The 17,866-nt window shown below is 34.6% G+C and overlaps 1 protein-coding gene across 8 annotated transcripts in view; it reads right to left on the bottom strand.

Moving 5' to 3' along the window:
• The window catches only part of rab3gap1 (RAB3 GTPase activating protein subunit 1), a 67,500-nt gene that overhangs the window by 45,918 nt on the left and 3,716 nt on the right, over window positions 1–17,866 (bottom strand). For all 8 annotated transcript variants that reach the window (XR_013197104.1, XR_013197103.1, XR_013197105.1 and 5 more), the window contains exons 7-13: window positions 14,775–14,940; window positions 10,038–10,137; window positions 6,970–7,051; window positions 5,397–5,465; window positions 3,767–3,840; window positions 3,589–3,681; window positions 2,004–2,173 (exon numbers count right to left, since the gene is read on the bottom strand). Coding sequence is in view for 5 of the 8 variants with exons in the window: in XM_077215823.1 (XP_077071938.1) it covers window positions 2,004–2,173; window positions 3,589–3,681; window positions 3,767–3,840; window positions 5,397–5,465; window positions 6,970–7,051; window positions 10,038–10,137; window positions 14,775–14,940 (754 nt within the window). In the remaining 3 variants the exon portion in view is untranslated. The remainder of the gene's footprint in view (window positions 1–2,003; window positions 2,174–3,588; window positions 3,682–3,766; window positions 3,841–5,396; window positions 5,466–6,969; window positions 7,052–10,037; window positions 10,138–14,774; window positions 14,941–17,866) is intronic.

Genomic DNA, 17,866 nt, shown 5'->3' with positions numbered 1-17,866 from the left:
GTAATACAAACACGCTTTAGAATCAATAGATAAAGCTATAAAATGACTACATGTGAGCTTAAATGTTCAATTCTCTCTATACCTTTATCAGCTGTATAAAATAACTTCACAATTTTTACTTGCACTGATATAGCAAGACTTTTTCTTTTAGTTGTCCTCTTTCATAGACAGCTGTTTTCTTCTTGCTGTGTAAATTTGTTTAAATTCTTAATATTTTTTAATCTCGTAATGTTCTGCAGAAGAGAGAAGTGAATAGCGCTGCTATTCTCGCGAGAAATGAATCTCAGTTTCATTTTTTCTCAGCATGTGATTGGCTATTTGCTACTGATGTCACACCTAACCTCCTAAACTCAGGATCAAAGCCTGAGTTGACAGAGAAAGTTGATGATGAGCATCATAGTACCAACAAAGCCTGGTTGGATTGGTTTTGTTTTGTCAACTCGAAACTAATCCTGCAACCCTGAGTTTGTTCAACTACCATCATGGTACAGGCCCCTGGTTCTGTGGTCAGATGAAAATAAACAAAAATAAGGTATTTTTGATGTGTCTGGTGCAAGCAGGGATAAAAAGTACCCTATGTTCACTGTTAAATATACCGCTGGAGCTTTAATGTTGTGACCCTATTTTTAGTTGGAGGTCCTGGACTTCTAGTTCAGATACATGGCATCATGGATTCTATCAAAGACAAACAGATAAAAAAATCAAAACCTGACGCCTCTGCTAGAAATCTTATAATGGGCAGTGGTTGGATCTTCCATCAGGACAACGATCCAAAACAAACATCAAAATTCGAGCACAAACTAAAGCTTCTCTCACGGCCATCCCAGTCCCCTGACCTGAACCCTATAGAAAACTTTAGAGCAGAGTGTACCAACATGGACCTGGGAAACTGAAGGATCTGGAGAGATAACGTATGGAGGAATGGTCTCTGATCTCAAAACTCATCAGGCATTATAAGAGAAGACTCAGAGCTGTTATCTTTCCAAAAGGAGGTTGCGAAAAGTATTGAATAACAGGATGCCATTAATTGTGGCCAATGTGTATTAGAGAAAAACATTTATTTTATAATGAGACTTTAATGTTTTAATAAAAGGTCATGAGAATTAACAATTTCTTTTTCATATTTACCAAGGCCAATAATTCAGACCAGAACTGTGTGTGTGTGTATGTATATATATATATAAATACACACACATATACATATATATAAATATATTATACACAAGATTTCAATGAGCAGATGAACTGACAGTTACGTTACAGTCAGAAGGGATTTAAACACAATCATATCAATCAATTCATGATATTTGCAATGATTGCAATGAGAGTAATCTAGTTTGGTCCGGTGCAGACACGACAAATTGCTAAATATGCAAATAACCTGCACAAATCATCTGGCATGTTTTAATGCGAATCAAACAGCCAACGTGACTCCTAAATTAAACATCAGTCTCGTTTAGGCCAATTAAACAGGAATGTGCTATATCAGCGCTTACATGTGCCACCTGCAATTCCTGCTTCGCTAAAGTTGTGCCAACTTACAAATGCATTAAACTACACAAGAATTATATATTATCACTAGTGCTGGGCAGCGATTAATCGCATCCAAAGTAAAAGTTTGTGTTTACATAATATATGTGTGTGCACTAATTATTTTGTATATATAAACACACACATGCATGTATATATTTAAGAAAATGTGTTATTTATATACAAAATATGTATATATAATATAAATTATGTACATATATATATATATATATATATATATATATACATATACATATACAGAATATACATGCAAATATTTCTTAAATATACACATGCATGTGTAAACACAAACTTTTATTTTGGATGCAATTAATCACGATTAATCGCTGCCCAGCACTCGATCGACTTCTGACCAATTCATCATCATCATCATCCACTTCCTCAAACTAATCACGCTGCTGATCAGGCGCATGTAAATACCCAGCATGCTCTCTGTTTTAACAGCTCCTCACCAGCAGGATGGAGTTCAGCACGTCGTTGTTAAGAGGCGACTCCTCGACCCGCTTGTGTCGCCGTATGCGCTTGCGTGCGCTGTGGACCATGTTGGAGACGGACAGCTTGTGGATGGGAACAGCAGCCGGCTCCGTCAGTTTGGACAAGGCTTGAGTGATGTCACTGTTCTCTATGGAAACATCACAGAGGTGGGAGGAGTCAGTCAATCAAACAATACACAAAAAATATATAAGTGATGAGAGTTGAGCAGCCGCCGTTAGAATATGATTCAATTTAACGTTTGTCCTCAGAATGACTGTGCAGTGAAAAAAATATATCAGATCAGTATTTTTGTCTTGTTTTCCAGTTTAAAAACAAGTAAAAAACATATAAACATGTCACAAGATACTTTTACTTGAGCAGCAAAATGACTGAATAGATTAGGTCTTGTTTTCTGAAAAATTGATTAAAGTGTTTAAAACAAGAAAAAAAGATCTTCTACTGGGGGTCAGAAAAATAATGATTAAAACATGATTATTTTTCTGACCCCATTGGCAGATATTTGTTCTTGTTTTGACACTTAATATCTTAAGTCATTTTGCTTCTAGAATAAAAGTATCTTGATTTCAGAATGTTTCGATATTTGTACCGGAAAACAAGACGAAAGAAAATAATTTTTGCAATGTGAATATCTCCAAGCCAGTATTTCAGGATAACAAATAAATGGCAGACATGAATGGAAAGAACGGATCATAAAGGATGACAGTTATTGGACTGAACCGAATAAAAACACTGAACTGATTTGCCTCATATTTGATCAATTCTGCATTGTTGATTCTGTTATTTTCCTGTTTATCATTGTGAAGCTGCTTTAAAACAATCTGTATTGTATAAAGCGCTGTAGAAATAAAGCTGACTTTATTCAGACGACACAAAGTTTGATTCAAGTACATTCGGATCTGGGAAAGAAGTAGGAATACAGAACAAGAGGAAAATCAGATCAAATCCACTGCAAAAAATGCTTTTCATGCTCAGTATTTTTGTCTTGTTTCCAGTCCAAATATCTAAAAATTCTTAAATCAAGATGCATTTACTAGATGAGTAAAACGACATGAGATATTCTGTCCTGTTTTCCAGGGGAATTAAACAAAATTAAGTGATTTGATGCTTAAAAAAAGCAAAACTATCTGCCAATGGGGTGAGAAAAATAATGTTAATTCAAAAAGAAACAAGATAATTTTTCTCACCCTATTGGGAGATAATTTTGCTTTTTTTAAGCATCAACTCACTTAATTTTTATTTATTCCAATTGTTTTCAAGACATAATATATTATGTCATTTTACTCATCTAGTAAATGCATGTTGATTTAAGAAATGTTTGATATATGGACTGGAAACACGATAAAAGAAGTAAGTAAGAAAAGCATTTTTTGCAGTGTAGTTTTAACCCTATAACCATAAAAACCTTAAACAATCATTGTCTTTACCATTCAGATAAAACCCTAAACCCAGTGAAATGTGTCACAACTAGATGCTTAATGAGAATTTCGGCTAGTCCAGACATATGTGGTTAATTAATATCAAGAAAGAAATGTTCAGGATGACCTTTCCCTTCCTCTTCAACCGAGTTTCTCCCCAAAATCTCCTCCGTGGTTTCCTTCCGACAGCAAAGTTTGAAGAACTCCATGAGAAATTCACCTGAGGATCAAGACAACACATCAGACTCAACCGTGCTCATCGTTCCTCTCGCTCTGCATGTCTGTGTGTTAGCGGCCGCTCTTACCCAGCAAACACTGCGGGTTGTCTGCTTTCCGCACTCGAACAGACCAGTGAGGCGCTTGAAGAGGATCCAGATCGCTGTGAGAGCAAAAAAACAGACACGTAGATTCATTCCTTGAGGAACCTTCACTAAAACAAACAGGCTTGTGTCTAGATATAAAGTTGCATTGTAATCTGAACATTTTTGTTTAAATGTATTAGAACACTACGCTTGGATATTTGTACTGGAAACAAGACAAAAATACTAAGCATTCTTAAATTAAGATACATTAACTTGACAGGCAAAATGACTGAAGATATTAAGTCTAGTTTTCTGAAAAATGTATAAAATTAAGTGAGTTTTTGCTTAAAACAAGAACAAATATCTGCCAATGGGGTCAAAAAATAAACATTTTTATTTTTCTGACTCCATTGGAAGATATTTGTTCTTGTTTTAGGCATAAAGTCACTTATGTTTAGATATTTTTATTGGAAAACAAGAAAAAAATGATGAGAAAAAAAAAGAAAAAAAATGATGTTCTTACTTATTATATTTGCCTTGTTTTCCAGTACAAATATGTAAACATTCTTAAATTAAGACACATTTACTGGAGAAGTAAAATTACTTAAGATATTAAAATTTGAAAATTAAGTGGGTTTTTGCTTAGAACAAGAAAAAAGAAAAGAAAAAAAACTTATTTTCCCTTTGAATTAAGATAATTTTTGTGACCCCACTGGCAGCTATTTTTACTTGTTTTAAATACTTAGTTTTGATGATTTGATGATTTTTTAATCAGGGAGGCTCTCAAAAAGTGTATAAAAACCTGGATTTTGATTTATCTGCCAATATATCGGTTATAGGCTTTCAAATATAAAGAATTATCAGTTATCGGCATCGGCCAAAATGTTCATATGATCCCTAATCTTGGTTTAAGAATGTTTAGATATTTGTACTGGATGGAAAACAAGACAAAAATACTGAGGAAGAACATAATTTTTTTTGCACTGCACATCCGTCCCATCGAGAAGCATTGAGTGCTGATGCCATCGTAACCAATAACCAAATGAACAATGACTACTAACGCTTAACAATCTGTTGAAAAATCAGGCAATTATGGCATTTTCACAATCAAATCGTCTGAGAGCGTGTGAAATAAGAGTGCTCGAGCACATTGTGTGAATGCTTGTTCAAAATCATTTGAAAAAACTCTTTCAGTACTCCAGAAGTAAGAGTTCATCAGCACAAGCCCACACACCGAATGAGACTCGAGAAAACAGCACAGAGTGTTAATATGATGCTACGGCTCACCGAGCAGCACTTCATCACTAAACTAAAAGGCGTAAAATAATGCGGCGCGAATCAATTTTGGCTTGGGTGTTTTTAAGGCGGTGCACGCTCCGCCCCCCCACCCCTTCTTCTCCTGAGCTGTGAAAAATTATTATGGGTAACAGGTTCTTTACGAGGTGACGAAACATGGATCTGGCACTGACATCAGCTAGAGTTGTTTTCGTGCATCATGCATATTCATGAATTACTCAGTGCTATAAAAAAACGATTACATCGCTGTTCTATTTTCATCATCCACAGTGCACAATATGTCAGTTTTATAAAAGCAGTGTGTGTTTGGAGGAAACTTGGACGAATAAACACTCACGAATAAACATCATTGTCCACAACGATTCCCTCCGTCAGGTTCGGCCACGTTGTTGCAAGATGCAGCTCACTGAAAAAAAGTGTGATTTGATTTAAATGTGCAGGTTTTACTAATCATTTCACCACTTAATCAAATTTTTCTGTTTGATTAAGTAGTGAAAGTAACATTTCAAAAGATTCTTCTAATAATATAAGACCTGAATGACCCAAGGACGTTGTATTTTTATAGATTCAGCGTCACTATCCTTCTTTAACATTCTGATTTCTGTCAGAAACAAACTTTAAACTCCACTTAATTTGGGTCATGTGATCGGTCAGGAGTTTTTAAAGCATGTGATTGTGCGCCTAATGCATCAACATATCTGTCTACTTGAGGCGTCTTGGCAATGCTTTGATGTTCTGAAAGGAAGTGATGTAATTGTTATTGACGGTCCATAAGGAGTTTGGGGTCAGTGCCACCTACTGGACAACACACCACAAACATGTCTATGTGGGAGAATGAGTTGAGAAATGATCTAAAATCAAAACATTGAAATGCTCAGTAATATTTAAAAGGTTACTAACGCACCTTTAATGTAGTGCAAAAACAAATCAATCAGTCAAAGTATATTTGTAGAGTACAATTATAAATACACGTCATGATATTATTTGGTGTATTGAGTTATTATTTATGATTTTTATGCTGATTGAGAAAAGACTTGCCGAAACAGGATAATAATATTTTCTGAAAAATTACTGTTTTTACTGTATTTTTAACTAACTAAAAGTTTTGGGGTCAGTAAGAGCTCACCAAAGCTGCATTTATTTAATAAGAAATACAATAAAAACAGTAATACTGTGAAATATTATTAGAATTTAAAATAAGTGTTTTCTATGTGAATGTATATTAAAGTATAATTTATTCCTGTGATCGAAGCTGAATTTTCAGCATCATTACTCCAGTCTTCAGTGTCACATGATCCTAAAAAACAGTTTATAAAATTGTAATTTTTCACAATTTTTACTGTATTATTGATCCAATACATGCAGACTTTGTATACATGCAGTGAAAAAATATTCACATTTATTTTTATAGTGCTTTTCACAATACATATTGTTTCTCTCTCTCTCTCTCTCTCTCTATATATATATATATATATATATGTATTCATATACATATATTATATGAATATATATTCAATATATATAAACATACATACATATATATATATATATATATATATATATATATATATATATATATATATATATATATATATATATATATATATATATATATATATATATATATATATATATATATATATATAAGTATATTCTATATGTTTTGTTTTTTTGCATTACAGTAGTGAGAATTTGGGCAAAATGTGCTTAATTGTCATAAAAATAATCTCACGTTGCTGAAAAATACTTTGCCCTTTTAGTCTATGACACTGCTGCATTAAGATGGATTATTAACCTATATAATGATCTATTTATTCAGATTTCCTTTTAATGCCGTTTTAATGCAGTTTGATATAAAGAAAATTAGCCCTGAACATTAACCACCGGCGTGACATTGAACACAAACGCACCTGATGGGATCTTCACACGCTCCAAAAGGAAGTTTGCCAAACTCCACGCCGCCCACCTCTCCAGTGAGAAGAGCATCAAAGTCTAAAAACAACACACACACACACACACCTTTTCATTTTATATTAACTTTGACTTTCATTTTAGCTTATGATCAAAGTAATATAGAGCAGTGAAATTAATCAACTCAGGATATACGTAGAATATTATCATCTGCCTGTGTAAACATCTTCTGCACTGCTTAATACAGAGGTAAACACTCACAGCGCACCGAATCCACTGAGTAAATGTAATATTGACAGAGATGTTCTGATCGACGCACATGCGACTCCATGGCAACAGCGAAAATATCTCAAATGTATCAAATAAAAATGTCCATATTCCCTAAAAATCAGTCTGCAAAAAATGATGTTCTTTCTCAGTAATTCTGTATTGTTTTCAAGCACAAATATCTAAACATTCTTAAATCAAGATGCATTTACTGGAGAAGCAAAATGACTGAAGATATTAAAGGCACAAAGGATGATAATGACAACGATAAAGATATAGTAATAATAATAATAATTCACACCACATCTATAACAGCACAGAGAAACAATATTGTTGGAATCAGTTTAGGAACGATTTTTTTTTCTAGCTGATGAACGATAAAAACACTGATAGCCAATCAGAATCCATCCTGCTTTAAAGAGCTCAAACAATTTAAAGTGGCAGACAACAAAACTGCAGTTTACAATAAACAGAACGATATCGTCTTCTGGTGTGTGGACAATAATATAGTTATAATTACTACAGCTATCTTTATAGTTATCATTCCTGGTATGAACGGGCATTTTGTCTTGTTTTCTGAAAAACTCATCAATATGAAGGGAGTTTATGATTAAAAAAAAAAAAAAAAAAATCTGCCAGTGGGTTCAGAAAAATACACTTAATTTAAAGGGAAAATCACTTTTCAGGAATCATTCTGGTGTCGTTCGGTTATTTTTGTTTTTTGTCATCAGAATAGGTCGAAACTTGGTAAAGGTTTCGGCACTTGCTGTGTGAACACACACAAAAAAATCATGTATATGGAAAAGATTAAATGGTCCTGAAAAAATAGTGACTACTAAAAATAACTACTACAGCACAAACAAATTCTTCCTGAAAGCTCATTTTTTGAGATATCATCCTCAAATTGTTTAGATTTATGGCTTTGATTTTCTCACAGTTTTAGAGTAAAACGTGTTTTGAAAAATATATATTTCATATAAAAACTTTTGTCACATATTCAGCCAAGTGTTGTCTTTAAAAAGAGACCAAACTTAAGTCTGTGCTCCAAAGCATTAAAGATGTATGGTCTATGCTCAGAAAGAGAATAAATGGACTATAACTATTGCATAAATATAATTTAGTACCTTAAAATCCCCTAAAAATACAAAATGTTCAATAAAAAATATTATTGAACTTAAATATAGTACAATCAATTAATTGGAACAAAATTCTGTCCCATAAATTTTGCATCTAAAAGCATATGCAATAAGGTCAGTTGCAAAAATAACCCTCGCCCTTTCAGCGCTAATTCTTCACTGTGTGTCTTTAGTAAATCCTGACAGCAGTTTTTAATGCCAAAGAGCAGCTGTTAGTAAATCTGGCCCTTAATATCTTCAGTCATTTTGCTTCTCCAGTAAATATATCTTAATTTAAGAATGTTTAGATATTTGTACTGGAAAACAAGACAAAAATACAGAGGAAGAACTTTTTTGCAGTGTAGCGCACTGCAGAGCGTCAATAATAATCTCATATTTGACTTGATTTGAGTGACTAGTTTATAGTTTTTCTGACTAGAGCTAACCTGATTTCTCACTGCCGTCTCAATGACCTCTCAGCTGTTCTGAAAGCCCCCCTGTGTTGAAAATCCAGCTTTTAATGTTGTTTATATGTCTATGTGGGGTTTTTAATATGCTTTAAGACAAACAGTGTGAAAATTAATAAGTCGACAGCATTGCTGAGTATTTTCTCCTTAAAGGGACATTGTGTAGGAATTTCTCCCATCTAGCGGTGAAATTGTATTTTGCATTCAAGCGAATTGTGCTCTCCAGTGCTTCGCTTTTTCTAATGCGTGTTGCATCTACGCTAGCTGTTATGCACCAAAAAGCTATGACAGGATGTCTTCTAATAGCACTTGGTCGAGTTTTCCTTCGGGTGAACAGGTTTGTTATTTCAAACAAACTGCAACTTGACCCAACGAACAAACGAATGTTACAGTATGAATAATAACAGTGCAATGCAGCCTTTTAAACTTGCCGGAGCAGTGACAAGCCCCTCTCGCTGCTCTGCTCATCCGTTTCTGCTGCTTTCAGTCACGTGACGCTGGCTCTGAACTGAAACGCGTTGTGGAAACGCGTTGGCCTAGTACTTTTTGACCCTCTCTGCTATTACAGTTTTTCAAGATGGCGGAACTACATGGAAGCCTCCGTGGACCTACCCGTCACATGTATATAAAGATAATAAATTCTTCGTTTACGAGGATAAATCAGATAATTGGCAGAGGTATTTGTACACCATTGAGGGCATATTTATGAATAAAAATATTGATTTTAGAAAATAAAATACCTTTAAAACTACACATAGTCCCTTTAAAACGGCAGTGAACCAAAGACAGTCTCAAAAACACGGTTTGAAATCACTGGTGTTTCTGACGTCACAAACTACCTTGTAACCAATCAGATCAACGTGTGATCGTCAACTAGTGGATCTCTGAGCTGAGTGAGTGAGTGGAGGCGGGGCTCATTTGCATATTCATAGAACCGCGTATACTAAATGAGGCAAGGGTGTCGAGTTACATTGAAGATATTATAAGGCAACGGAAAAAACATTTAAATATGTAATTTTGGTGATTAAAGATGAGTTTTAAGGGATAAAATGATTGACTACAGGGGGACTTTAAGAGTTTCAGAAGCAAATAACAACAGAAAACATGAGCGTTCAGTGCAGCCGTACGTCCATGAAGTCATTAAACCCTCCTTCACAAGGCTTCAAGTGAGTGCAACACTCTGAAACGCTGCAGACTGATCTCAGATCAGACACACACCTGGCGGCTGCTGAGGCCACGAGCACTGCTGCCAGTCCTGAAGGACGTACGTGAAGCGAATGGCGATGTTGATGGGTGGCAGCGGCATCAGTGGGCAGCCCTGTGGACACAAAACATCAAGAGAATGAAGCAGACGGACGGTAAAAATGTCAAAAGAAAGAAAACAATCAATTGTGCAATTATTAAATTTCAACTGAAAAATGCATACCTATCAAATGCACCTTTCTATGACAAGAAATGCAGTTAATCAATATCAAATAAAGCTGGCAGTGCATTTGAGTTTTGATTAGAAAAGTGTTGAATGAATAAATGAAGCTGTTTGCATTCAACTAGTAAAACCAATTACTAGTAGTCCTGGTAAAAAGGGAACTTCAGTAGTGCCCATATTATGCTTTTTCCGTGTATTATCTTTCATGTAGTGTGTAATATACTGTAGCTGTTTATGAATGTAAAAACTCTGCAAAGTTTCAAAGATCAAAGTGCAGATAAATCAAGTTATTGTCTTCCAAAAGAAAGAAGCGATTCTGAAATGCCTGAATCAAGTCATCAGTAATTACTTCCTGCTTTAATCTACGTATGTCTGAAACAAATTTGCATATTGCCCATCTATGGTCTTCATTGGCTGCCCACAAACAATGTCTACTTTGTCCCTGAAACACTGTAACTTCTCTATTTTTAATTTCAAATCAATATTTTTGTTATCAGTGACTTTTATAAAATAATATAAAAAAGTTTCAGCATTGCGATTCAATTTGTACACAGTAGTTATAGGTTTACACTCTTTTACAGACGAATTCACATTTATACACAATACACATAAAATAACTTATTTTTCAATTCATTACTTCTATATAGATTTATATATTAAGTTGCTCAAGCAAGTGAGCAAAACATTTAAACATGTAAGCCTACTTATGTTAAAATCGCAAAATTTTTCAATTAAAACATGCAATTGACAAAAACAGCTCTATCATACCTTTTCTTTTTGCATTTAAATCTTTTTTACAAGAAATATTGTGGGTCACAAATAACTCTCCACGAAGAGACGAGTACATCCATTATGTCGCGTTGTTGAGGTACTGTGTAGTTTTCCTTGCTTTAATTACCCCGGGCTTAAAGTTAAAAAGAAAATGACTGTGAAAAATAGTAGTATAATTTAATTAAATGCATTTATGGTGAGATTACTATATTTTCATGTCAATCTGCAATCTGCAATTCATGCGCTGTCACTTTATGTATTGTGTGTAGTGTGTAGGAGGACAATCACTGTGTGTATGAGGAATTGCGCTGGAATTGATACGGAAAAACTGGCACTATCGTTACTGTTCATATCAATGCGTATCAAGAGCTGATGAAGAGCTGAAATTCAGATATGGTAATAAGGGGTTTGGTTTCTAACATGTGTTGTAAGCGGTCGACCAATCACAACAGACGGGGTCATCCGACCAATCAGAACAGAGTAGACCAATCACACCAGACTGGGCCATCTGACCAATCAGAGCAGAGTAGACCAATCACAACAGACTGGGCCATCTGACCAATCAGAGCAGCGTAGACCAATAACAACAGACTGGGCCATCTGACCAATCAGAGCAGCGTAGACCAATAACAACAGACTGGGCCATCTGACCAATCAGAGCAGAGTAGACCAATCACAACAGACTGGGTCATCTGACCAATCAGAGCAGAGTAGACCAATCACAACAGACTGGGCCTTCTAAACCAATCAGAGCTGAGTAGACCAATCACAACAGACTGGGCCTTCTAAACCAATCAGAGAGTAGACCAATCACAACAGACTGGGCCTTCTAACCCAATGAGAGCAGAGTAGACCAATCACAACAGACTGGGCCATCTGACCAATCAGAGCAGAGTAGACCAATCACAACAGACTGGGCCATCTGACCAATCAGAGCAGAATAGACCAATCACAACAGACTGGGCCATCTGACCAATCAGAGCAGAATAGACCAATCACAACAGACTGGACCATCTGACCAATCAGAGCAGCGTAGACCAATTACAACAGACTGGGCCATCTGACCAATCAGAGCAGAGTAGACCAATCACAACAGACTGGGCCTTCTAACCCAATAAGAGCAGAGTAGACCAATCACAACAGACTGGGTCATCTGACCAATCAGAGCAGAGTAGACTAATCACAACAGACTGGGTCATCTGACCAATCAGAGCAGAGTAGGCTCTCTGAAAGGCGGGGTTTAGAGAGACTGAATCTTTTATCAAACCGTTTCAGACACTGCGAAATGAGCTGATTCTGAAATGTATATTAGTGTGTTTTGAATTTGAATACATGTAAAACCATAGTAATGTTTATAAAAACGATTGGAAAAGGACATTATTATAATTATTTTCATAACAATTTACATTAAGTCTTCATTGGTTAACATTAGTTAATTAGTTAACATGAACTAACAATAAACAATACTTTGGAAGCATTTATTAATCTTAATGTTAACTTCTAATCTACGTTTACTAATACATACTTTAAATCAAAATTTGTATCTGTTAATATTAGCAACTGCACTCTGAACAAGCATGAAACAATGAACAATTGTTATTTTATTTAACTAATATTAACAAAGGTTAATAAATGCTGTAAAATATATTGTCATAGTTTATGCTATTGGAATTGCTCTGTTTATTATTGTAAAGTGTTACCATTATTATTATGTTAAGTGTATTACCAAAAAAAAAGCTAAATAATTAGTATTTTACTTTATATGCTAACTACTGAAGGAAGATACTGGAGATTATTTACAGGTGATCCAAAATCTGAAATGAAGGAAATGTCATATTTGACAATTCAAATATCATTAAAGCTGCAATAAAGAAATGCATACCTTGAAAGCAATATACTGTAAGTTGCTTTGGATAAAAGCGTCTGCCAAATCCATAAATGTTGACTGTAAATGCTGGAGGAGCAACAGTATCAAACCTCATCATGTTCAGACTGCGCCACATAAATCATCAACCTTCTTGATACCCTCATGTCACGACTCAATACATATCACGATACTGAACTCACAATACGATATTACTGCGATACTCCAAGACATATGATAAAAGGTTAACAGAAAATTAACTGCTAATGCTAAATTTGATATTACATTGTGTGTGTAAATGAATAGTCTTGGACTTGGTGCTGGAAACCCAATGCAGGACAATAGAGACACCAGAATAACAATATTCATGATTCTGAAGCTGAAAATACTGAATTATTTAAATGAATATGCTTGCATTGTTTCACTGACTAGATATATTTAAAATAATGTAAGCCACTTTTTACTGGTAACATCAGACATTTGGTATTATCAGGACCCACAAATATTCCTCCATTGCATTTTTATACATATTCAACATTATATATAGTAGTTTATTGTAGCACTGACACTAAAACTCTGAAAACATACATTTTTTCTCACACCATTTTGGGTGAACTATACACAATACTAGGGCAGGTCCGAATACCATTTTTTGAGCTTCGAAGCTTCGGTAGGAATGAACATCGAATATTCGAAGCTTCGTAATCTCTATATGTCTCAGACATCCCAAGTCTCCTGCATATTGATAGCGTCTCCCTGATGCCCGCAAATCAGTTAAAATCTCCCGGAATCTAGAGCGAGCGAGCTCCAAACCGTGAGTGGGAGAGAGCGAGAGACCTTGCGTGTGTGTGCAAATGTGCGTGCGTGTCTTGCAAGTTGGGATGTCTGATGTCTGTCTGTCCGTTTGCATTTTGATTATTTCGAGAACCGTTCATCCAAACGACTTCACAAGGGAGTGCAGTGTCGTATTTAGTGCAATATAGATAGACAGGCGAGACGAATTAATAAACTTTTAATAAACTACAGAACAACGCGAGCGGGAAGCGGAGCAAGTGATATAAAACACACACACACCCACACACACAGGTCTTTTAACTTAAGCAATATTTTTAATAAGGTAGTCTTATAATATTTTCTCACTGAAAAAGTAGGGTAGATTTAAATAAATAAAAACGAAATTTAAATAAAAAAACTAAATTTAAATAAATTTTTAAAAAAAACAAAATTTAAATAAATAAAAATGAAACTTACATAAATAAAAATGAAATTTAAATATAGAAAAACTAAATTTCTCCTATATTTCGCAGTAGATTAATTTAGATTGATAATAACGGGTAAAAAGGATACATTTTGTTTCTATTATTATTATTATTATTCTATTTTCCACAATGTCAAAGCAACGCAGCTTAACCCAAAACACAAGCTCAGGCACTTCTGTCCATACAAAGCTCTAGCCAGAGAATACTCCCGTTGCAGGAACACTTTTAGTAGTCCAAGAAGAAGCAAATATATTTATTAAGTAGCTATAACAAAGTTATATGTTAAGTATTATATTTCACCAGATTTTATAGTGTAAAACATATTCAAGCGCGAATGAGAACCGTTTAGAGGGGGAAGCCAGGTGTGCAAAAAAACAACAACAACAACAACAACAACAACAAAACCCCAAATATTCAAATGTCACATTTTCAAATCGAATACCAACCCACCGAACGAATATTCGGGTCCAGCCCTACACAATACAGATTGTGATAATCCACGATACACATTGATACGATATAATGTGACACGATATATTGTTACACCCCAAGTTTTTACAGTTAAAGGTCCACATCTGATCAGCATGATCTTGTTCTCTGTGTAAACATGACCAAAGCTTATCATCAGAACTCACAATCTTGTTCTTGAAGATGTCGAGCAGGCCGGACAGGTGGTTGTACTGGCTGGGCACTTTCCGCAGATGCACGATCTCGAAGTCCGAGCGAACGCCGGGTCCCTGACACTCGCCCGCAAACATCCTCCTCCACTTCTGCTGGATCTGCACAAACAGCGGCACGTGGCTGCCAAACACAAGAAGAGCAGAAGTGTTGGATATAACATGTGGAACCGGCTTTTCCTATCATGACATTTTAACACTGTGAGCACGAGAACAGCTTTAAGAAGAGACAGGAAAAATCTGGTACCTTTAGTAATTAAGAATTATGTGTATGATGTATATCATGCTGTTATGATGCCTGGTAACACTTTACAATAAGGTTCATTAGTTAACTACCTTAGTTAACATAACAATGAACAATACTTCTACAGGATTTATTCATCTTAGTTAATATTAATTTTAACATTTACTAATACATTATTAAAATCAAAGGTTGTATTTGTTAACATTAGTTAATCCACTGTGAATTAACATGAACAGCTGTATTTTTATTAACTAACGTTAACAAAGATTAACTAATACAGTTAGAAATCTATTACTCATTGTTAGTTAATACATTAACTAATGAAACTTATTGTAAAGTGTTACCATACGCTTTTCTCCACTGACTTTCTCTGATGTTCAAAGCGTTTGTAATGGATCATGGTTTGTGTTACATTAGCAACACATTATTAGCTGTTTGATAATGTAGTCAAGCCAAAGGCTAATCATATCAATTACGGTCATGTGTCTGATGTTCTGATACATGGACTTGTAGACGAGCCTGTATAATTCACTCTTCCACTTCTTCTGAATCAGTTTCGGCTTTAAACTTGCTTAAACCCACAGTTCCACTTGCCATTGTGTAGCGTTTCCTACGGTCGACCAGTGGATCAGGTAATCCGAGATGCTGTGATTGAATGGAGGCGGAGACTAATTTGCATATTCATGAATCCACCTATACTAAATTAAGCCAGGGTGTCGGGTTACATTCAAGCTATTTAAAGGCATGAATAATTTTTACAGGAAAAACACATTTAAATATGTCATCATCAAACATGATTTTTAAGGGTGCAATTATTAAATGCATGTGAACTTTAACACATTAAGTTCCTGTTCTCTGGTGTCTCTAGCAGATGAACACACACACACACACTAACACACACACACACACTAACACAGCTCAACAGTGCCACCTGATGTCAAAACAGCAGCACTGCTGCTCTAAGTGTTACTGAAACAATACCAGGCATTTATAAACAAAATATTTGTTTTTCATTAATCAAACAGAGCCAAAGCATCTCTCAACACTCATTATTCATATCATCGTATGAACAATTACAGTGAATATATTACGCAGCACAATAATAACACAACACATCACACGATGTAATACGCAGAACATCCACATAAAGCATTTAAAAAGAGGCTAAGAGATTATTAAAAAAAACTATCGATCCCACAATGCCCCAGTAAGCCATTGCAACAGGATCATATTTATGATCTTATATTTATGTGTATCTTTTAATTTCGTTATTTTTATGTAAAGTGCTTTGAGATGCTACTTTTAAAGGCACTATATAAAATAAAGATTATTATTATTATTATTATCCTCCTCTAGCGTTTCCATGTAACGATGCAAGTGTTGTTGCATAGACAATTATAACTGTCTTTATAACTGAACTTGGCCAATCTAACTTCATAAATGAGTTTTAATGTGTAAAAACACATTTAACATTGACAAAGATACAGATGTTTTCCAAAATGGCGTGTGTCCATATAAACTTAATAATATACTCGTAATTAAGAATTTATATGGTACAAAACACAGCTTTTTAGTAGCTGTATTAAAAATAGAGTGAGATTAGAGGTTCATAATAATAGGGCATCATAATAATAATAAACCATAACAATAAACTATTACTATTATTATTATTATTATATAACAATACTAATTGTAAAAATGGTAATTAAAATAACATTAATATACTAATAATAGTGCCATACAAATTTGCTATTATTAATTTTACTAGTATATAACAAAAATAACTAGAGAAACAGCCGATTATTCAGTTTGATATCTGCCGATACCGATAGTTTGATTGTCTTAAGGAAAAAAAAAAATCACTCTAATGCAGAAAACTATAAAGGGAACCCTCTCATTTAGTACATTAATATAACATTAGAGGTTAAAATTAGCAAGAGAGCTATTATATTCAACTGCTATTTATTTTCAGATATAATAATCACACTAAAAACAAAACCCTGAAATGTTTGTATGCAACATTAGATAGTTTTCATAAACACTTGTCTTCATGACAGATTTATTCAAACATATCATAACAGTAAATAAACACTCTCTAGTGTTTTATAGCAAACTAACGAACAGTGAACATTGGATAACTTTCCTGAGGTAAATGCAACATTGAGTGACATATTGTACACAAGCTGTTTTATTGACGTCTTTCTGCGGTTGAAACACTGGTTGAGTGAATACATGAGACATGATACATTTCAGTAAGTTGTCTGTATCATTCATCATAACCTTATGATGTTCAGGCATGTTTTTTTATGCTATAACTTGTATTAAATTGGAAGAAAAGACTTACAGCTTATCGCTACAGCGATCTGTAATGTCACATTTAAGAGAGGCAAAAAAAACGCCAGTTACTGTTTGAATTTAGTGATAAAATGTACATAATTTAAAAGCTGAGACTTTGTTTCTTATCAGAAGGAACAAAGCACAAGCTCTTTGCGATTATTGGATGGGAGGTACTACAAATAATGTTTGATGTTGGGAAAAAAACGCAGATCTGGCTTGCAATACAGGTAAATCATAGAGTCAAATAGAGCCTGCTTTAACGTCACTATTTTGAAACTGTTAATGCGTTATTGTTGCGTTAACTTCGACAGCCCTAAACTCAACACAAGAGAGATTTTCTTCACACACAGTACGAGTTGTAGTCTGACACGCTTTTCCGCCAGCTTTCGATTGACGATATAATCTGCCCTGATCTTTTTAAAAATTGTAATGATGATAATAATAATAAATCATAACAATAAACTATTAT

This window comes from Siphateles boraxobius, unplaced genomic scaffold (genome assembly GCF_051911475.1).
Source record: "Siphateles boraxobius isolate OS27281-9 unplaced genomic scaffold, OSU_SipBor_1 7, whole genome shotgun sequence".
Classification (NCBI taxonomy): Eukaryota; Metazoa; Chordata; class Actinopteri; order Cypriniformes; family Leuciscidae; genus Siphateles; species Siphateles boraxobius.
This window is presented reverse-complemented; position numbering and strand designations above follow the sequence as displayed.